Consider the following 21,894-nt stretch of genomic DNA (forward strand, 5'->3'; position numbering starts at 1 on the left):
GAGGCAGGGTGCGCTAACAGAGGGTGGGAAGACAGGACAAAGTCCTGGGGAGGGGGTGAAACATAAAAGAATGCCTTCTCCCACAGAATCCCTCTGCCTCCTCGTGGCTCTGCCCCTCCCTCAAGAGGGTGCTCGGTGCATCCCTCCCCTGAACTTGATCTAGGACCTGCCAGCCCTGGCTCTTGGCTGCACAGACGGGGCCCGTCCCCCACCCCTGCCCCCCGCACCACTGCCTGGAAGACATGGGCCAGGGAGGCATGGGCCAAAGTGGGGACTCTACATTAGTGTGGAGTCATCCTTCCAGTGAGGCTCAGCCAGACCCCCACCCCTGAGCCTGGGGGAGCAGAAAAGGGACCAAGGCCCAGAGACCAAAAAGAAGACAGAATGTCCCCCACACTGCTCAGCCCAGTCCTTAAGGCTCTCCACTCTCCACCCCTTCCCAACTCCAGACAAGGTCCCTGGCTCCTGTGCCACTAGGCTCCCTGTCCCCGGATATTTGCATGTCCGCTCTTCCTCCTGCTAGGCACCCTCCTTCCTTCCCTTTCCCAGCGGCACCTCCTCTCCTGACCCCCTCTTCCATGGCAGCACCCTCAGTTAAGGCGATGCACCTTGGCCTCCAGACCTGGTTCTCACCCCCCCACACACCCCTGCCCCCACCCCATCCGCTGATGGCCCTGCTGGTGAAGCTGGGCTGCAGGACAGGGCTGGGGTCTTCTCACCCCTGGCCCACCATGCCCCCAGCAGAGCTAAGCTCGGGGGATGATCCAGGAGATATCTGCACCCTGACCATCTGATTTCCCTGAAAGACAAGCACCCACCTCTCAAAGCCTAGAATTCCTCCCTGACAGATAACTCCTGGCCATTTAGGCGTCACACGATCCCCCTTAAATCAAAACCGGATTTAGCGGGCCACCAGTGATTCACCAGGGGCAGAACAATTTAGTAATTTTAATTTTCCAAGCTACTTCTCCTCTCGTTGTCTTCCCCCACCCCTGCCTTCCCTGAGCAATACTGTGTGTATTGGGGCTGGGGGCTGGGGGGGAGGGCGATGTCAAGCCTATTTCTGGAAAGTGGGATCTTCTGTTTGGATGTTCACTCAACTCTCCAGCAATATCCCCGCTTGATGCTGCAGAGGAGGAGACAGAGAGACAAGATGGGGACAGTCGCCCCCAGCCCTGCTAGCATCCATGAGAGTTCGACACGCCACATTCAAAGATGGGAGCAGGGCTTCGAGGTGGGCTGGGCTCCCAGGACTGAATGAGGGTGCCTTGAGGACACAGGGCCGCCCCCTGTCCCACCCCCAACTCTGCTTGGACTGGAGGAGAAAAGAGGGAATGAAGTCACGGTTTCCCCAGCCCTGCCCTGCGGGCGAGGAGGCCATGCCGGGCCAGGAGGGCGGCATCCCTCACTTCCAGAAAATGCTGGTGGTGGCATTCTTGCCAGGCGGCCGGCAACACCCTTGGGGGCCAGGTAGGGCAGAGGGCTCTGCCTGGAGCCAGCCTCTGCAGTGTGGGTCCCTGGAAGGGGAGTCCTCGTCCTGTGTATAAGCGACTTAGGAGCGTTTCCTTGCCCTGGGCACACACACACTTCCCCTCTCCACTGACCTCACTGCTACTGCAGCTTCCGCTCTACTTTCCAGGCCTTTAACCCCTCCTGCCTGGGCCCTCAAAATCTCCTCTCTGTGCCTTATTACATCCTAACGCATCAAGATTGGGAAAAGAGGCTCTGCTGGCCGTGGACCTGATGCCCTGGTTTTACACATGGGGAAACTGAGGCTCGGAGAGGGAAGGCGGCACGCCCAGCATCCTTTTGTGAGTCAGGGGGGCGTTAGGACTAGAGTCCGGGTCTCCTGGTACCTGCCGAGGCCTGGCCTGCTAGCCACACCCAGCCTCTTCCTCCCTTCTTCTCTACTTGGTGAGAGGCTATCTCCTCCTTGGACTCCAGCAAGGACTCAGAAAAGCGCCTTCCCTGAGTAAGAGGAAAGAGACCTGGGCAGCAAGAACATATCCATGAGGGAGCCTGCCATCTACTCCCCCAGCCCGCAGGACCTAATGTTTCCATCTCCCAGCAGGGCCTGAGCCAGTGTAGAGGTAGGTCAACCCCCCACCAATGCCGTTGTCCCCCAAATGTCTAACCCCCGTGGCTCTTTCGAGTTCTGCTCAGTTTTCAAGGTTTCCCAGCCACCCTGCCCCCCTCCCATCCCCCCCCTCGCCGCCTATAGCCAATGTCCCCAGAAGGGGTGTCCACATGCTCTCAGCAAGTTCTGCAGGCAGGAACGATGCTCCCTCTCCTCCTCCAGCCCCTCTCCTGGATGCCCCATGCCACGTGGCCACCTGGCCTCACTGCTCTGCTGTGGATCCCACGGCCACTGCTGCTCTCTACTATATCTTCCTTGGCCGTGTCTCTTCCCGAGAACCATCATGGCTGCTGGCTCCTGCCCCAGCTGTCCCTTGGTCCCATCACCCGTGCCGGGTTCCCTTTGCCTCCTCTGGGTCCCGCTGCTGGGACCGGCTTGGTGCTTCACAGGGCCAAAAGCCTCACTGGATTCTTTGGCTTCTCCCCCAAGCAAGTCCCGGCTGGGTTCCCGCCATAGGAGCAGACGCGGGCCCAGGCGCAGCCTCCTGCTCCTTCCTGGGCCCGACAGCAGGGCCACTTAGGTGCCAGCCGGTAGCGGGGCTGTCGGGAAATTCCTGTTTCTCCGTGCTAGTGGCTGTTCTCACGACTCACCACCAGGATTCACCTGTTCATCTTTACACCAGCATAGTTGTAAAATTAAGCTTTTCATATTTTTTTATGGAGGCAGAGGCCCATGAACGCAAAAGAGCCCAGGGTCCGTGAAAGTGAAAACATGGCCTTGCCCCCCACCACGGCCGCCCCCCACCACTATGGCTAGACAGCAGTGCGCAGGGCAGGGACAGAGATGAGCACACTCCCGCCAGGCTCAGACTGACCCTTCTAACAAGTAAAGCATATCCCCAGGCTGAGCTGTGTCCCCAGCCCTCTCCTTCACGATGAGTCCTCAATCCCTCTCACTTGCCCTTGCCAAGCCACACCTGGCTGGGGTGCCACAACACAGGCTTAGCTGTCCCTTCCCCCTCCCCTGACAGTGCATGGGCTTGCATGCTCAAATGTGGGTGTATGTGCGTGCGCGCACACACACACACACACACACACACACACACAGCATGTGCTTGCACACACGTGTACATACGCACGGGCAATGCACACGTACACACCAGCATATACATCGGTTGCCTGCACAACACGTTGCATGCACATGTGTATACACATATGCAAACACGTGTGCATACTCAAACCCACCCAAGTGCATGCACAACCTCACGTGAGCACAGGCTTGTAAATGCACAGAGCAGAGATACACATGGTGGCCATGAACCTTGCACCTCCTAAACCCTCTGCTGTGTATCCTGCGGACTCTGCTGCCTGTACCCTGAACCCTGGAGACTGCACGGTCTCTCTGGCACCTTCGAGCGCTCATAGCTGTTACCACCTGTGCTGTTCATAATCCAGGGGCCTCTCTCAACTCATCTCCTTATCGGGGAGCTGACTTTAGATGGTGGAGAGGAGGAGGCGTGAGCAAGAGGAATGCAGTGGTAGGCATTTCTGTAACTGCATGGCTCCAAGGTTCCTCTCTTGGGAATACACTATGTGTGTCCTAGTCTCTTCATTTCCAGCCAGGACCCCCTACCCTGGGAGGGGGACGGGGACTGGATCTGACCCAGCTCTCTGCTCACAGCCAGATGGGGAGCAGGCTCGGTGTACAGAGAAGCTCGGGAAAGTTTTCAATGGTGAAGAGAGCCAGCCACCTGCCAGCCCACCAGCCAGTGTCAGGAGGGGTGTGCTGGGCCCCCGTGGAGTGGGGATGGGCAGGTGCAATTCTGGGACCACCCTTTTCACTCTTTGGCTTCCTAGGATGTCATGATGCTGTGGGCTGGGGCCGGTAGGGGTGAGTCTAGGAAGGTGGGAGGTGCCCACCCTTGTCCCTCTCCATTGCAGACCCCTCCCTCTGTGGTCCGCTCTGGGGATTCTATTCATGTGAAGCCAACATTCCTGGAGCCCACAGGGCCAGCAAGATCATCTCACACAGGCAGATCGCTGTCTTGCCTAATGAGAAAATGATCACATGGCCCCCTGCCCCGGGCCCCTGCGCCCAGCCAGGCTCTGGCTCCCCAGCCCTCAGTGTCAGCAGCCTCACCCCAACACATGCATACCTCCCGCTTGTGCTGTTGTTCTACAGGTGTGTCCATTGGGCAACTCACAGGGTCCCTGTGGCTCCCCATCCAGAGCCCCCCTGTCACCAAGGGTTGGGCACCTCTGAACGCCCAGGGTGTTAGACCATTAGGATAGGAAGGCCTTCAGGTCATTAAGACTCTATTGCACAAAAGTGAACTGAGGCCATGAGCTAAAGTGGCTTCCCCAGTGTCACACGCAGTGACCCCCCCCACCCCGTCCCACCAGCAGAGCAACAGCCACCAGGGCACACAGTGGACCAGGAAGGACTTGCAGCATGAGGGAGGCAGGACTCCCCACCACACACACCCTGTTTCATCACTGCACACCTCCTCCAGGCCAACCTCACTGGCAACTTTAAAGAACCAGGGCCTCAGGGGTTGGGGATACAGTATCTGGAATTCAGGAAGTCCAGTCCCCTTATAGTGATCCTGCCTCTGCCCAGGCCAGGCCCAGGCCTAACAAAGGCTAAATATACCGTGTTGGCAGCATCCAAGGGGTGGGTGAGAGGCCTTCTCCCAAGCACTCCGTGTTCAAAAGCGAGAAGCCCTCGGAAGAGGCCATTTTTAGAGCCAGAGGCCAGGAAAGAGGCCTGGGTCAGCTGCCTGCCTGTATCTCCCACTCACCAGTCTAAGGGCAGGTGGACAGAGGAGGAGACCCAGGCCATAAGTTCTCTGGTGGTTGGGGGCCCAGACTCACAAATACAAGGCAAAGAAGAACCCAGGTGAGCTTATGAGCTGGGGGTGGGGAGTGATCAGTAAGGGTGGAAGGAATCATAGAAGCCTTCCTGGAGGAGGCATGGAATTTCAGGATCTGAAGGGATCTGAAAAGCTGCCTAAAACTGCACATCACCAGACCCAGGATGCTCTTCGATATTTGATATCCAGAGGGTCATGATGTCCTGTGTGGGTACTTCTCCCACTTGACAGCTCATGGGAATGGTTAGAGAATTGCTCGCCAGAGGGCAGAACCGAAGGTCAGAATCAAAGAGGGCTGGTGTGAAGTGGGGTCAGGCTTGAGCAGGGCCGCTGCAGAGGTAAATTTCTTTGGTAGAGAAGTCAGGGTAGGAAGGGGAAGAATCACTGCAAGTCTTATCTCATCTACCTTTTATATCTGTTCTAAAAGCACTTGGGGATTCCATCAGTGCTTCTCAGACTATACTGCAAACGTGAGTCCCCTGGAGGGCTTATTAAAACACTGCTCCTGATTCAGTAGGTCCGGGTGGGGCCCCAAGATTTTGCAGCTCTAACAATCTCCCAGTCGATACTAATGCTCTCTGGTCTCAGGACTTTGAGCAGCAAGTGTCTGAATTACAAAACAAGACAAAACTCCGGATCATAGTCTAGTTAAAATAAAAACACAGAGAGGCAGGAAGCTTCTTGTGACACCAGAAAGAGATTACAATGGAGCATCACTTTCCCTCTGAGCTTCCCGGAAGCCATCGCAAGAAAGGAAGACATGTTTACCAATGGTTCCTCTATGGTAATAGAGACAGCCGCCTGTGCTAGGGAGGAAGTTTCTCCCCAGATTCTGGCTGCTCAAGGAACTGATCAAGGAGACCTTATTAACAGGAGATTTGAGGAGCAGGCAGAGGCTGTGCTTTAGGGGCATTGTGGGCCTTTCTGTGAGAAGGGCTGAGCCTGGGCACCTCAGTGGGGTGCATCCTGATGGAGAGTCACAGTGTGGATAACACAATGCCCCTTGGTGCCCGGCCTGGGCCAGCGCCACGGTCAATGACCATAGGTGACCATCCTTCCACCACTCAGCGGCTCAGCCCCGAGCTGGCTCAAGTGGAGAGAAACTCACAACTCTGATGCTCCACCATGCAGCCCTGGGTGTGCGAGGCAGGGTAGCCGAGGCCCAGGCCTGAGGCTCAGGAAGGGGTGAGGTGGATTTGTGGGCAGCGGAAGATCCCCACCTCTTCCCAATAATCAGGAAAGGCTTCCTAGAGGGGGGGACATGGCAGACAGATTTGTTTATGCAAAGGAAGGGAGGTGGTTTGGGAAGAGGAAAGGCCCAAGCAGAAGGATGGATGGATGAGTGGGCTTCTAGCCATGGCAGGGGTGGGGCGGTTCCCTCGCTGCCCCTCTCCCCAGGGCTGACTGAGACCCTCAGAGAGGGGCTGCTGGAAGAGGGATGGTGTGCTCTGTGAGTCTGTCTGGGCTTCAGAGCCTGAATCTCTGCTTTCCCTCCAGGTCAGCGCAGGGAAGGAGGCCTGAGCCCCGCCTGCCTCCGGTGCACCTGGCTGGGGGCGCAGGGGCTCTGCCTTCGGAGAGCTCCTGGCCCAGACCGGTGTTGGGGGGAGCTGGGGCTGAACGAGGAGCTTGAACAATTAGGCCTCTGAACGTGAGTGTGGGCACAGCCATGGATGGGACACAGGAGATGACAGACTTTGTCAGCCTTGTGCCACATGGCCTTGGGAGGTGACCGCCCCAGCCAGAGGTTCTTAAGCAGCTGTGTTCCTATGAAAGGCCAACCTGAACAGTCATCTCAGCCTAAGGGGGTGTCAAGGAGAGCACAGCTGAGTCACAAGGTGCTAGGTTCTCAGCTTTCCTTGCTTATCCCTTCCCGGGGTGACCAAGGATATACCTCTCTCTTCCCAGACTCCTTTGTGATTAAGGGGACGTGCATAATCCTGATGACTTTCCAGAAAAGGAAATGGAAAATCTTTAGACAAATAAACCCAAGGTGTGTCTGTGTTAGTGGGGAAGAAGGAAAAAAAGTGCTTGGCATTTTCTATGGTTGCCAAAGCCATCGGGGCTGGGGGACGACAGGAAGTGGGGTTTGAAGGAGACTCTGAAGCTGGATGCCTGCTCCCACCTTGGCTGGCCGGGCTTCCTCTGAGCAGGGCCAGGCAGGGGGCCTGGCCCATCCTTTTCTCTGGGCCACTGACAGGGAGCCATCTGAATCAAAGGGAAGACTGGGCTCCCATAATGGCTTGCAGGTATAGAAACTAGGGTGCTCACAGACATTTCCAGAAGCCCTGAAGTCTCAGGCCTGGGCTGCTGACTGGGGAAAATAATCAAGGAAGACAGGGGATGAGGGATTCCAGGAAGTATCTTGCTCCTCCCCCACCCCTCTGCTTGGTGGCCTTCCAGGAGGCAGGGGAGCAAGTAAGAACTTGACATCTGCCATCTATTAGCCTGGAGGCCCTGAGCGAGTACCTTGGCTCTCTGAGACTCAGTTTCCCCACCTGAAAGTGAGAGGTTTGAGAGAGGGGCCCTGCAGGTGCTGCACACAGTGCCTGCCACTGGTGCCATCGTCTCAGTCTCAGGAGTGGTCACTGCTTTGCAGAGCCACCTCGTCTGATGACCTCATTTTACAAAAGTGGAGAGGCAGGGCCATATGGGGTGACCAGAGAGGGGAGCACATATTCAATTAGCCCAGAAGCTGCTATGGGGCCATGAGAGCTGGAGAAAGGAGAGGAAGGATTGACATTTGGGGGAGGGGGTTAGGGAAGAGGGGCTGACCTCCAGGGATGGAGTGGCCTCACCATGTCACCCCATCCCACATGGTCACACTTCTTGTCTCTCCGTGAGCTAGATCCACCCGGATTCCTGCATCCTCCCATCCAGCTCCCAAAGAGCCAACATCTGCTGGGTACAGACTGGGAACCAAGCCCAGTTGCAAGCACTGTGCCCTTACTCCCATCCCAACCTTAAGAGGTACAGGATGTTATTATTCTCATTTCACAGGGAGGGAAACTGAGGCTCAGAGAGGTTTTTTTTGGTTTGTTGGTTTGTTTCGTTTTTTTATTCTGTTTTGCAACTCAGGCGACACAACCGAGAAGTTAGAGCTAAGATCTAAACCCCGGTCATCACAGTCCAGGTCCCAGTTTATAACGCTCCCCACCCCCCGGCAGGCTGCGCAGTCCCCTGTCTTGGTACACAGCCCCCCGTGGCTGCAGCAAGGACCACCCCCCCCAACCCAGAGGGAACACGGCAGACAAGAGCTTGGCCTTCTGACCCATAGGTTCCGGAGAGCCAGGGCCCAAACGACGGTGCACGTGAAGGAAGCAGGAGCCTCAGACCAGAGACTGGGACTGTGCTTTCCTGCCTGAGAGCTTCCTGGTCCTCAGGAGAGGAGCAGTTTCCATAATGCCCACTAACACCCCAAATGGCCAAGCTGGGGGTCCCAGGCTCTGAGAACACAGTTGGGGCAGCCCACGTGGCAGATGCCCTCCCCACGGAGGGACTGGGAGCCATCCTGCCAGCCTGGCTGTCGTCCATGTGTACTTGGAGGTGGCCAGGCCCAAGGGAGCCAGCCGGTCCCGTCCAGCTGGCCCAAGGTCACCAACAGCTTCGAAAACAATGGGCAGTGGGTCCAGCCGTAGCCGGGTCCAGAACAAAGGCCTGGGCACTTCCTCACATTGAGGCCCCCTCCTTCATGGTTTGCCAAGACAGGAGACGGAGGAAGCCTTCATCGGGAGGTAGGGATGTTTTGCAAAGACCATTCCCAGGAGAGCTACGGCCACCAGTGCCAACAGGGGAGCATACAGAAGCAACGGCTGCTCAAGGCCAAAGTCTGCCTGCCAGGAAGCAGGGGAGAGAGGGGCCTTGACTCCAAGCCCATGGGCCCCCTCCCCCCACCTCACTCCCTAGGCTGAATCACTAAAATGCAAGGTGTCTCCCACTGCTGCTCCTCTCTGGGGCCCTAGCTCAGAGGCTGGCGTCTGCCCTCTGGCCCGCCCCGCACGCTGCTGCAGCACGGTCTTCTAAAGCAGCGTGGAGCCACCGCTGCCCTGCTCCGAGACCCCCGCACGGCTTCCCAGTGCTCAGGAGGCAGCGCCACCCCCTTTGCCGGACACACAAGCCCTTCAGCTCTAACATTCCTTATATTCCCGCCACCCCAGATGCCCCAGCCCCTCCCTTCCTCCTGGCAGCCCTGACCCTGCCCATCTGGGCTGGGGTACCTCTGCCCCTCCTCCTCCCCTACTTTCCTTCAGGGCCCGCCTTCAATCCTCCCCCTCCAAGAAGCCTCACTGACTGCTCCGGCCTATACAAGTTTCCCTCTTCTAAGCCCTATGCCCCCAATAAAATCCAAGAAGGATCTGAGCCCGGGACTTGGGAATCAAGTCAGGAAATCAATCGGTAACAAAACAATCCTTCCTGAGAGTAAAGTTCCCATACACAGCACAGTCTGTTTACACAACTGTCCTGGCATGATTATTAGTAACGCTCCCTCAGGCCCGGTCCCCGTGCCGGGGCAGAGCCCAGAGACGGTGCTGACAACCGGTGTCTATAGTGCCCTGAGAGTATTCACCCTGGGCACCCAGGCAGGACACAAGGAGGTGGGTGCTATCATGGAGGTGAGCCCCATTCCACAGGGAGGCAGGGCTTTTCCTGAACCTCCCAGATGCCGAGAGGCCTTAAAACAGAAAATGCCAGATAAGCACCCAGGATTGCCCTTATCAAGGGCCACAGGAAAGGCGCAGGGTTTAATATCAAAACCACACCCGGAATCAACGGTTTAAAGACCTCAGGCAGTAAGTACCTCTCCACCCCAACACCCAGTGACTGGGGCTTTATGCCTGGAGGCGGGATGGGGGAGGGGTGCAGGGGTGGGTGATGGAGGGGCTTCTCCAAAGATGGGGAATGATCTTTGGGCTTCATCCCCCAGGATGAGACAGGTACACGAGGAGCGGGAAAGAAGGAAGACCCAGGAGCCTCAGGCCCAAGGGCAAGGAAACAGGGTGGTGTAGAGGGTGTGTGTGTGTGTGTGTGTGTGTGTGTGTGTGTGTGAGTGCGCGCGCGTGCATGCATATGCACTTGTCGGGTAACGAGAGAAACCTGTAGCTGGGATCTGGGCTGTGACAGAGGTGCCGATTGAGGGCCCTCGGAGGGTGGGTCCTGCACTTTCAGTTAGGTAATCCCAGAGGGCTTCCTAGAAGAGGGGCCTTGGAGACAGTCTTTGAGGGTCAGGTCAGATTTGGCAGATGGTCATGGGGAGCCAGAGGGCAGGGACCCAGGTGCAGTAAAGAGCACTGGCAAACGCTGCAGGCGGCAAGGGGCTTCAAGCAGCTGCTATGGTTGGGAGTGCACGGAGTGTGGAGCTGGGAGCAAGGTGAGGAGGCAGACAGGCAGGTTGGAATCATCCCCTTAGACTTCCCATCACATGTATTCCCTTGAGCCCAAAGGCCGTCTGGTGTTCTGGTCTCCAAGAGACCCTTCCATGAAGGAGAAATGTCCCAGCAGGGGTCTTCACGAACAATTCCTATCTGGCCTCAGTTTCCCCATCTGTGAACAGAAGGCCTTCGATGATTTCCCAGACAACAGGATATAGCATAGGTATCTCCCGGGAATGTGGACAGAACAGTAGATGAAGCACTTTGATGCCAAGACAGCAGGAAAGGCCAAGGGCGGGCGGCTGTGAGCACCGAGCCCCTGACCAGCGTGGGGCTCTGATTCCTCTCTTGCGCAGAGGTCTGCTGTGAAGCACATCCCCGAGCAACATGTCGAAACTGGCAGTGCGCCACACTGACCCATGGGCAGCCTGCCCGCCCACTCTCCCACCCACCTGCCAACCACCCCTCGTCCTGCGTTAAGCAATCTCTATTATCGCAAATGCCTGACATTTTTGCCTGGTAATTACAGCTCCCACAACCCCAGGAGGATTAGGGCACGATTAGGGAGTAGGGAGGACTCTGGCAGATGGGGAGAAATACCTGTAAATAGACTTGGCAGCCTGATTGCCTCCTGCAAGTTTTGGCTCCCGGAAGGGCTCAGTGGCCAGTGAGGATCATCCTGGGGCCTTGGAAAGCAAAGGCCATCAGCATCTGTCACCCCCATCATCTCCTGGCCTCCCCACTCATACTGCCTTTCCTGGGCAGTATGTGCCCCTCAATGTGCCCCCTGCCTCTGCCCCACACTCACTCCCCCATCAGGGAGAGAGATCTCAAGTAGAGCTCTGAGCAAACCTTGTCTCCTGGGAACAGGTCCCAGCCCTGGGCTTGCCGTCTGAGGCCTTCCCCCACTCTGTCCCTCCTCTGATTCTCTGGGACTCCCACTCTGGGGTCACCTCAGTGAGGCCCACAGACCTCATGGACTTTCAGGGTCTCTTAAAACTCTTTCAGGGTCTCTCACCAACCTTTCACCTTGAATGATCTGCCATCCAAGTCTCCACTTGTCAAAACCGTGCCCATCCATCAAGACTTAGGTAAGATGCTGCCACCGCCAAGGAGCCGTCCAGTCCCCTCTGGAAATATTAAGAGCAAACATTTTGCAGGTCCTTGTGACGTGCCAGGCCCTACTCACTGTGCATTGACACACTGAATCCTCAGTACAGCCCTGGGCGGGTGCTAATTTTACAGAGGAGGAAACTGAGGCCCAAAGAGCTTAGGTCAGGTGCTCACAGCTGCACAGGCAGGAAGCAGAGGGGACCCCTGGTCCTGATGCTGCTTGGACAACACTTCTCCCGCACGTCCCTTCAGTACAGCCTCGTTATGGGGCCAACTTCTGCGTCATCACACCCTCAGCCCCACAAAATCACAAGTTCTAGAGTACAGCTCTCTCTAACCGTAACCTGAGTCATCTGACGGTTTTATTAGAATGCAGATTCCGATTCAGGAGGTGGTGGGTGGAGCCTGAGAGTCTGCATGTCTAGGAAGTGCTCCAGTGTTGCTGGTGCTCCTAGTCTAAGGACCACACGTTGAGTAGCAAGACTAGAGCCTACACTAGGGCAGACAAGTCTTCCCCTTGCCATTGTTGGCTTAGCAGAGCCACGGGACTGTGGGAGCCTAAGACTGGTCCTTCACCATCCGTGGCCCTCCCAGGAGGGTGGGCCCCCTGTCGGTGCTCGTGACGGGCTGGGCCCCCACCGCTAACTTCCTTCTGCTCAGAAAAAAGCAGTGGGCTGGGGTCTGGATGCACCCCTGCCTTAGGATATCTCCCAGCACCCCTCCAAGCCTTGGCCCAGCTCTGAGCCCCCAAGGAATGCTTGCAGTTCTTCTGGAAACTTCTCTTCTTACCTGTGCTGCTGCCACAAAGCACCTACAGAGACAGCAGGTCTCTGCTCGGCCAACACATCCTGTCCTCTCTGGCCACGGAAGAAGGTGAAGAAAGCACTTGGCAGTGGAAGAGGCCAGTAACTACTGATGACTTCTTTGGAGAGAGGCGTCAGTGTGCCGGGATCCCTTCCCCCAGCCATGGGGCACGGAGGCGTGCATCTCCTCTCCTAAAGCCAAGTGGGGGAGGCTTCCAGAAAGCTTACTCTGTGTGCCCACAGTGTGGAAAGGTCCCTGACTCCCACCTAAGGATGGGAGACATTGCTGTTCCCTATGGGAGGCTGAGCAGAGAGACAGGCTGAGGTGGGAAAGGTCTGACCTCCAGAGCTGGGGAGGCCTTGCATGGTTCAAACGTGGATCCTGCAGAAGGAAGACTCGGGTCTTCTTAAGAGGGGAAGGAGGAGGTTGACTTCACCAGAAGCTGGGTGTGACCAGGTACCAAGAGCTGTCGTAAGCAGCAGCTGGAGCGTGAATCACCTGACTCAGGAGAGGTCGCTAGTGACTGGAGCCCCAAAGAAGCAGGGGGCGGAGGAGTTTCCACTGATGGGGGAGTATGGACTTGAGCGGTCGTGAGACGGCCCTTACTGCTCACACAACTGGGAGGGCAGTGCAACTGGCCGGCTCCTTCCACCAGAGACCAAGAATTCACACCTCACTGAGGTCAGCTTGCTCACTGACCTGGCGGGGCCCGGCCCCCCCCTGCCCCGTGCACCTCAGGCACAGATGGGGCAGCCACGCCCAGCACTGCCCTTCAGTGGGGTGGGAAGCCACCCAACTCTAGAACTGTCAACATTTTCTGCGGAATTCAGGAGGGTGTTAGTCCAAGTTCAAGGGTATAAGAAAGGCTAAAGATGCTCTTCCCAGAAAGTTACACATACATACGTGAACACAAAGATTTTAATATAATTTAGTAAGGAGACTGTGGACCCGCTGAAGCCTGCCCACAGTCTCCGTAGAAAACCATGCACCTTGGGTGGAGAACACCCGCCTGCAAGGAGGCACGGGCCTCTATTTCATTCTTGCAGGCTTGGTGGCAATGCTGTGCCTCTACTCCAGGAGAGGGTGGTGCTGGGCTTTGCCCCTCTTCCATTCCAGGAAACCCCAGGCCCAGGGTGTCACCCTGCGCATGTACCTGCATCTTGGCTTCTAGAAGAGTGTTTTTATAATTTGTTGGGACTGGGTTTTTCAAGCAACGCTGGGAATATTTTGATTTGTCCAGCCCTGCCAATGGGACCCCGGTCAGGAGGTTAAGTGAGTTTCATTGCAAAGACACACTTTTCCTTCCCGGGTTGATAAACAAGCCTGCTGCAGGGAAACCGACTTCCTCCACTGGCGCTCAGCTGGAGCAGCCTGTCCCTGGCCAAGGAAAACAAATGCATAAACATTTCGGGGACATATAGGAAGCATTTCTGCTGGACGCCTGCTGCGAATGGCCGCTGGAGTTTACACAGCAAACCCCAGTGGGGCCTCCGCACAGCCTGGACAAGGCACTCCCTGCCTCGCACTTCCCTCCCGGCTCCTCCCAGCTTCTCCCCAAAGACCCACAATACGATAATACAATACGACAATCCGGCCACGGCTCGTGCCCAGCCCACAAGAGTGCAAAACAGGCCCTTGAGCTGTCACCTCCATACGCCTGGCACTTAAAGAGAAAGGGGTCTCCTTTCAGCCGGCATTGCAGAGGGAACACAGTCCCTGAGCTGCTGTGTCCCGAGCCAAAGAGGGGGCACACAAGAGGCTGGGGACCAGCTGCCGTCCAGTGTCCAGGACTCTCCCAGGCCTCTCCCTGGGCCAGGGCGACACAGGAGGAGCTCACACCCTGATCCTTCTGTGCAAACACCCACCTCTGCAGGGCCCATTGACAGCAATGGCCCACGCCCCTGCTGTGCGCAGCAGGGGTGGGCACTGTTGCAGGCTCTGCCCTTATGCTGCTCACGGCTTCTCACGTGGACGGACCTCGTGACAGAGGCTCCTGGAGCCCAGTGCTCTGTCTCTGCGTGCCCTTGCTCAGTCCCACTGTTAGGAGCCGTCACGAGGGGTTTCTTAACTTTGGTTTTGGACACATCTCTCTCTCTCTCTCTCTGGTCTTCTCTCCCACATGCCACTGCCTCTCTATACTTCTTCATATTCCCTTCTAAAGCCAGGAGGATGTAAATCAATGGAATCGAGGAGGCTGCAACTGTACAATTTTCCCTTTATGAATGATTGTGTTTTTCCCATTCCCACCTGTCCTACCCTTGCTCGGGGGGGGGGGTCTCCACAGGCTCTGCCCACCCACATTTCCAGCAGTTCTCTTCACAAGGGGCTCTGTGGCAGCCACATGGGGGAGACTCCCCCCGCTCCCTCTGCTCATCCCCATCTTATTGCCCTCTGTGGCCAAGAGGTCCCTCCCTAGAAGGTTCTTCCCCCCATATCCACTTGGCCAGGTCCAGCCTACCTGCCAGGTCCACATGACCATCCTCCCGGGATCTCCCAGGGATCTGGGTCTGCCCTGAGACAGGTTCTAGGGGACCTGAGTGGTTTCTGGTCAGCAGGGCTTACACTGGTGCCTTAGACCTGAGGCTGATCAGTAGAAGACAGGCTAGACCAGAAGCTCAGCCAGGGACCCTACTGGACCACCTGCCTGCACAGACCCTTGTTAGGTGATATCTCCAGGGCTCTGGGGCCCCTCCGCCATCACTGTTCCCACCCTAGCCATGAACCACGCAGACCTCATGCTTCCTCCGCCATCACAGAACGAATGAGTCTCTCTCTGTCCTTAGCAAGGGTTTGACTTCTGCTTTATAAAAAGCCAACTACCAGAAATAATGAACCCGGGGTCCCCGGGCTGACCATATCACAGGCTTGATGAGGGGACAGGCGGCCCAGCGGGGTGCAAGGGAGGGATGCAGACAAAAAGTGGCAGAGGCGGTCCAATCCTTGGCAGTCACGGCTCAGCTGAGAGGAAGCCACGTAGCAGCACTCTGGGCCCTCATCACCGTCCTGGGGGCCCTTCATGGAAGGGGCAGGGAGGTTCTGGACACTTCTGGAGCATTGCTGGTCCAGACAGGAGGGACGCTCTTCTGAAGGACTTGTCCCTGAGGCCTGGGGTTCAGTTGTCACCCCCAGTGATGAGTGGTGGAGCCATAGGCTTACCCACAGGAAAGGTCACAGGATGGGGTCGGAGCCGTTCCAGTTCACCGATGCCCCCTTCCACCTATGCACAGAGTGACAGATACAGAGTTAGAGCTGCAGAGGCCCACAGAGGAGCTGCCTCTTGTCCTCACTCACCTGAAGTTCCTGTCTCAGGGGCTTTGAGGATCTCTGGTTCCACCCTCCCTACCTCGCCTCTCCACATTCACACACGAATCTACACGCTAGGCCCTTGTGAAACACAAATACACCTCGGACCCCAGAGAGCCATGGAGAAGACAGAAGCAACAGGTCATCTGTTCATTCATTCATCCCACAAGGGTCTACTGAGAACCTCATCCGTGCCTGGCACTGGAGGGCCCTCAGCTGATGCAAGTAGGTGATTCACATGCGCAGATCCGGCCACCTTCCAGGGGTACTGATGGTGACACTTTAAAGCACATGGGAAGACCGAGATATGGGAGAAGGCTGGAGTGTTGTCCCAGAGAAGGAGGGAGAGAGGTGGGGGCAGAGGGTGAGAAGCAGGCAAGGTGGCACACAGCACAGGACCTGAAAGCCTCGAAGGAATCTGGGCTTTGCTCTAAGAGCCACCAGAAGCCAGTAGAAGGCTGTGAGCAGCTCGGTAAAACACAGACTTGCATTTTTAAAAATTACTTCATGAAGCCTTAAGAAGCAGTGAGTACTGGGGTGCATGGGTGGCTCAGTCAGTTAAGCATCTGACTCTTGATTTTGACTCAGGTCATGATCTCCCCATTCAGGGGTTCAAGCCCCACATCAGGCTCTGTGCTGATGATGCGGAGCCTGCTAGAGATTCTCTCTCTCCCCTTCTCTTTAACCCCTCCTCCGATCATGCATGCTTTCTCTCTCTCAAAATAAATAACAAACATTAAAAAAAAAAAAGCAGTGAGTATAATTTTACTGTAGCCCAGGGCTGGATACAATTTAATACTAGTTCAATTCCAAAATCAGAATTATTGGAGGTGAGACCACAAAACATCCCAAAACTTGATTTTAATACATGGCACCCTAGTGTTCTAAAACAGTGGATGGGATATTTCTGCAAGTTCTGGCACTGGCTGTATTACACATATACATACATCCTAAGGTTATATGAACTAAGAAGCAGGTGTCGCACACCTCAACAGCAGTCCTAGGGTGCAGACTTTGGGAACTGGGGTCTAGAAATGCTTTTCACAGTGTGGGGCTTGAGGAGAGAGCAGACATTTTCAAAACCTGAAGTTTGTCTTCCAACTGAAGTCAAAATCTTAACTGCCAACAGAGGACGGTTAAAAAAAAAAAAAAAAGGAAGCTTTTCTCGCTTTAATTGCACATCTGCATTGCAAAGTCCAGTATCGATGAGATGGGAACTACTACCAGGGAGCGAACGGGTTCTCCAGAAGGAAGCCTGTTAGACTTCCCGATCGAATGCTTAGACGCACCAAGAGGTTTCGGTAGCCGTTGGCTGTAAACCCAACCTTCTCCGCCTGCATGAATAACCCAGACGCCCTCTGAATTTCTTTCTCCTCCCTTCCTCAGGCTTCCTCTCTTTGTCTTTCTTCATGTGTGTGCCTTGCTTCAATTGCCACATCAATGGCTCTGGTTTTTAGGTGGGGAGGGACGGCCCTCCCCAGGGAGTGGGATTACTTTCCTCTTGACTACGGGCAGCTTCTTGGTATCTGTAAGACTGGATTTTCCTCTGTTGAGTATTTTGCACACTTTATACCAGCCCATTCCTCTTCAAATGGGCAAAAAGATTTGTCATGTGAAGAAAAAAAAAATCTTAGTGGTAATTCTGTGTGTCTTGTTCCCGTGGAAAGGTTTAGTGTGGGAGATATTTGCACGTCGTCTGTTTTGGAATGATTACTATCCCGTTGTTCTCCTAGCTTCACCCAGCACACTGTGAGGACAGACGGAATCTGAGAATGTAGTGCTCGTCACAGTCTAGACACGAGACACAGCCCTGCCTTGTGTGGCACATGCCGGTCGATGTCCCCAGAACTTCTTATCCAGTCTATACAGGAATGCCGAATTGCATCTTTTCGTTACAATGCTTGGCATAGAAGGCTGAAATGGTGGATAATGGCAGAAAACGTGCCAAGCCATGACTGTTACACTGCTTTAGCAAACTCATCCTTCAAAGCTAGCTCTGCGTGCTCTTCATTATTGTTGATAATGCCCTTGATGCTGAGAGAGCCCACCCAAAATGGGGTTGGCTGGCTTTTTCACAGCCAACCCTGTCCCTCCTGTATGACAGGCAGGGAGGTGCCTCTCACCAGCCGAACCGTTCGATCCCTGGGATCCATCTGGTCACAAATGCTCAGAAGTGGGTCTGGATGTGCAAAAAAGTTTGCACACATTTCTAGAAGAGGTCTTTTCTCAAGACTAATTATTGGAAGACCTACCTCAGCAAGACACATTCCAAACATTACCTGTGATGACACACACAACCCTCTTGTGCTCGTCCACCGACCCTACCTCTTGCTCATCGTCGATCACGTCACGTGAATCGGAACGGTCGGTACCACTCGTTCCTTTGGCTGTGGGGGCATTCAGTGATTCTGTGGTGTCTGGGTGCTTTAGATTTTTTGAGCTGCTATGTGTCAGCACTGGGGCAGATCCAGAGGAATCTATTAGGTGGTCTGGGGTTGAGCCACTCTGATGGACTCCATCAGCATCATAGCATCCAATCACTGCTTGAAGAAGCACTGGGACTGCATCTGGAGACTCTTCAACATGACTGGGAGAGGTCAGGCCACTCCTAGGTAGTCAGCACCCAATGCCTGTGCTGTTTGGGACTGGAGTCGATGATGCCCCAGGGTAGCCCCTATAGGTCCAGTCAGTAGCAATGATGGATGCAGCTCTCACCTGCACAACTGAGCAGGCTGCGGGGGTAAGACAGGCTGGGAAAGCTCTGTGCTGATCACAGGCTCCAAGGGACTAGGCTGACCTATTGCGCCAAGTGGGTTACGAGTACTTCAACCGTCCGCAGCAACACGACTCGGGGCTTAATTGATTCTACCATGCAACTTGAGATTTTCAGTTTTCTCTCTCTGTTCATCATATGTGCAGTTTTGAAGCATGTCAGGAAAAAGCTTTTATTGTTCCATTAAGATTTATAGGTAAGCATCAGCCTCTGTAAGTTTCTTATCAAAGTCTTGGACACTAGGGACACATCCTGAATCCAGACCCCCCCAGGAGGCGGCAGAAACGAGGTGTGGAGGAGAGCAATGCTCCACCCACAGCCTCACTCCAGGCAGGCATCACAGACCCAGATTGTGAAGGTAAAACTATTGCCCAGACCACAACGGTTCCTTGCCCTAGTCGTGGCAAGAATGGGCATGGATGTGGGGGAGTCAAAAGTACACCAGACTTCTTGTATCCCTAGAAGACCTACCCTCAGCCTGGCCGCCCCCTCAGCCCTTCTCCACAACCCTCGCCATCCCTCCCAGTCTTCACCCCTGACTCTGATGAGCAGAGAGAGGTCCCTCCTAGGAGCTCCCAATCTGCAAATATCTCCAATCCTGGCAACATGGGGTTTGGCCTCAATGCAGGGTCACATTTGTCTGCTACTGGGCACGCCACAACAATGGTCACCGAGTCTTACAGTTCGGGGGGCGGGGGGGGGGTTATGTTTAGTTTTGAGGCTTTTTACAGAGGTTAACTAACTCACTGCAGCCCAGCCAACAGGGGCCAATAGTGGGGAGAGCATTAGAAGCACCAGAGAAAAGCAGTTCAGAATTGCTAGAAAATCAGAAATGTTTTTCAAAGGCAAGGGCTGAAGACACAGGATACTGTGTTTGTGTGGGGATGAATGGTTCTCCAGCAGGAAAGTCCACGGTCAATTACAAGGACCGTAAACAGAGCTCTGCATATGCAATTAGGGACTAGCAGAGAAAGGGGAGGGATGAAACGGAACCACAGACAGCGCAGCAGGCAGAATCCCAGCTCAACTCATCCAGTGTTAAATCAGGACGTAAGAGTGAGAGTTTATAGCAGGCTTGCTGGGCCTTGGACCACTGACATTGTGGGCTAGGTGATTTTGTTGTGGGGGCTTGTCATGTGCATTCTGGGATGTTTAGCACCCTCTTCCCCAGCCGTGATACCCAAAAATGTCTCCAGACATTGCCAAATATTCCCTGGGGCATGCAATCACCTGGCGAGGACCACTGGCTTAGGGGTTGAGCTCAGTGAAGATGCTGTGGTCCCTGGAGCTCAGGGAGGCTCAGCATCACAGAGAGGGCCCACCTCATGGCCACAAATGAGGCCCTCGCCTCCCATGGGCCATCCCTATAGAAGAGCAGCAGGTTACCTGCCTCCCCACCCCGATTTTCAGCATTGATGACACTAGTGTATTTCAGCAGGGGGTTCTAGGGAGGACACCTAATAAAGCCTGTAGCAGCAAGAAGAGGACAGACCTGGCTTTAAAGCCCCCAGCGCTGACTAGTAGAAATATACCACAGAATTCCTCTTACTCACTGCGGATTTCCAGACAAGCATCCTGTGGGCAAGTTCCCCTTCCTGTGCCCCAGCCACTGGGAGCCAGAGCACTGTGGAATGAGCCCCATAGGCTGGCTCTCACCTGTGCGCCTTGGCCTGTGCTGTGCCCTCCACCTGGAATAACCATCCCTCATCCCCGCCCCCCATTCTTCAGGAGCAGATCCAGGACTCCTCCTTCCAGAAGTGTTCTCTGACCCTAAGCAGCCTGAGGGTCCTTTCTCAGCACCATGTTATCATGGGGTCTCCCTCCACCACTAGACTGGAAGCCCCTCAAGGGCAGAGCTGGTATCACTCACCTCTGTGCCCTCCAAGGCCTCTCAGTGCCAAAGCACAGGCTGCTGGGGTGCCGTTAAATGAACACAGTCCTCCATGGCAGCTGCTTTTTCTGAAGCCCTGGGCGCCTGGTGGGGAAACCTTAGTCTTCGTGGACACTGCACTCTCCCTTGCCTTTGACCCAGGCAGTCACAAAGCCCTGCCCACGGACCTCGTCCTCTCTTGTCCCTCCCCCTCTGTTTCTTCCCGATTGTTCCTCCTCCCCACACCCCCACACACACATGAGCCCCTATGGTCTCCAAAGGAAAGGGATCCTTATACCCAATCAAGAGATGGGGAAACTGAGGTCTAGAGCAGAACCAACCCTCCTGGAGGTCATACAAGGTGACAGCAGCAGAGCCAGGACTCAACTGAGGCCTCCAGAGTCCCATTATGTACTCCTCCCTTGCATCATGATGTTGAGTATTCTGTGAACCCAACCACAAGGACACAATGGGCAGGGGTGTGTGCAGGTTGCATGACAGGGAATCAGAAGGGGCAGCTGGGGCCGTGGGAGCACCCAGGGAACCCTCCTTTGATGGGTGAGAGCCACTATGAAGAGGGCACCTGAGCAAGAAAGGAGTCCGCGGAGGCGTGAAGACTGGCACAGGCCCCCAGGCAGGTGGGGACACAGCTGAGGGAGTTGGGCACTCAGCTCCAGCCCCTGGAAGGCACTGTTCCCAACTGAAATTATATTTTCAATTTCTTGTCTGAGCCTCCAAATAGAAACATCTGTGGCCCAGCCCCAGGCCCTGGTTATGAGTTCTTTCCTCTTTCCTCTGGACTATTGACAACTGTTTCATTTTCTCCCGCTCTAGCTAGGCTAGAAGCTCGAGAGGTCACTCTGTGCAACTTGTTTGGAAATGACCATAAATGAGTCTGTTTTTGCTGAGATGGTTACAGAACAGCGGGAATGGGAGCGTGGAGGACAGACCCTACATTCCTGACACGAGTGGCGGCAACGGGAGACCTCCTGAGGCCGGGATGCGAGTCACACTTGAGAGCAGAGGTGGCGCAGGACCTGGGGTAGTTCGACTTAGGATCCTCTTCCCCGAAGGCAAAGCTGACAGTCTGGTCTTGTGCAATGTCGCTGTGGCAACAAAGCCAGGTGGCAGGAAATCACACTGCCCGCTCTGTGACCTTCCCCAGGGCTGGGACAGCACGGGCCTAAGCTCCAGGACCTGGGGTGTCTGTGACTCGAGGTGTGACCTGGGGCACAGACCTCCACTCTGGAAACCCCCATCTGTGAAAGGAAGGCCCACATCAGGTGGTGTTCAAGGGCCTTTCTGTGGATCTCGGCAAGTTGCCAGATGGGCCAGATGTGTGGTGTCCTCGGTGCTGGCCCGGGTGAGCATCAGAGGTCCTTATGGGGCAACAGAGCTGGGTTTAAGGGTAGCCAGCACATCTCTCCCTGGATTAGGACAGGGTCGATCATGAACTTCTATTCAATGGTGAACTCTCTGAGAGCAAGAATCCAGTCTTATCCGGCTGTTTCTTCCATGGAGTCCAGCCCAGAAGTTCCATGAAGTTGAAGTGATGGGCCCACAGGTCTGGTCCCTCCTGTGGTAATGACCTGAGACGTGGCCTGACTTCAGGCCATGGCGCCACAGATACCCCCTTCCTGTCAGGGTGGGGACCTCCTGTGGGAAGCAGGGCTCATCCCCCAAGAGACAGGGCCCTTTCTCCCCAGGGTCTTCACT

At 55.4% G+C, this 21,894-nt stretch overlaps 1 protein-coding gene and 1 pseudogene across 2 annotated transcripts in view; both read right to left on the reverse strand.

The window, feature by feature from the left end:
• Positions 1–15,016: 15,016 nt before the first annotated feature.
• MINDY4 (MINDY lysine 48 deubiquitinase 4) overlaps positions 15,017–21,894 on the reverse strand; it is a 109,217-nt gene continuing 102,339 nt past the window's right edge. For both annotated transcript variants that reach the window (XM_053218261.1, XM_027075208.2), the window contains exon 18: positions 15,017–15,449. In XM_053218261.1, coding sequence (XP_053074236.1) covers positions 15,401–15,449 — 49 coding nt within the window. In that variant the 3' untranslated portion in view covers positions 15,017–15,400. The remainder of the gene's footprint in view (positions 15,450–21,894) is intronic.
• On the reverse strand, positions 15,458–20,029 carry LOC106968669 (oxysterol-binding protein-related protein 9-like; annotated as a pseudogene).

This window comes from Acinonyx jubatus, chromosome A2 (genome assembly GCF_027475565.1).
Source record: "Acinonyx jubatus isolate Ajub_Pintada_27869175 chromosome A2, VMU_Ajub_asm_v1.0, whole genome shotgun sequence".
In the NCBI taxonomy this organism is placed as follows: Eukaryota; Metazoa; Chordata; class Mammalia; order Carnivora; family Felidae; genus Acinonyx; species Acinonyx jubatus.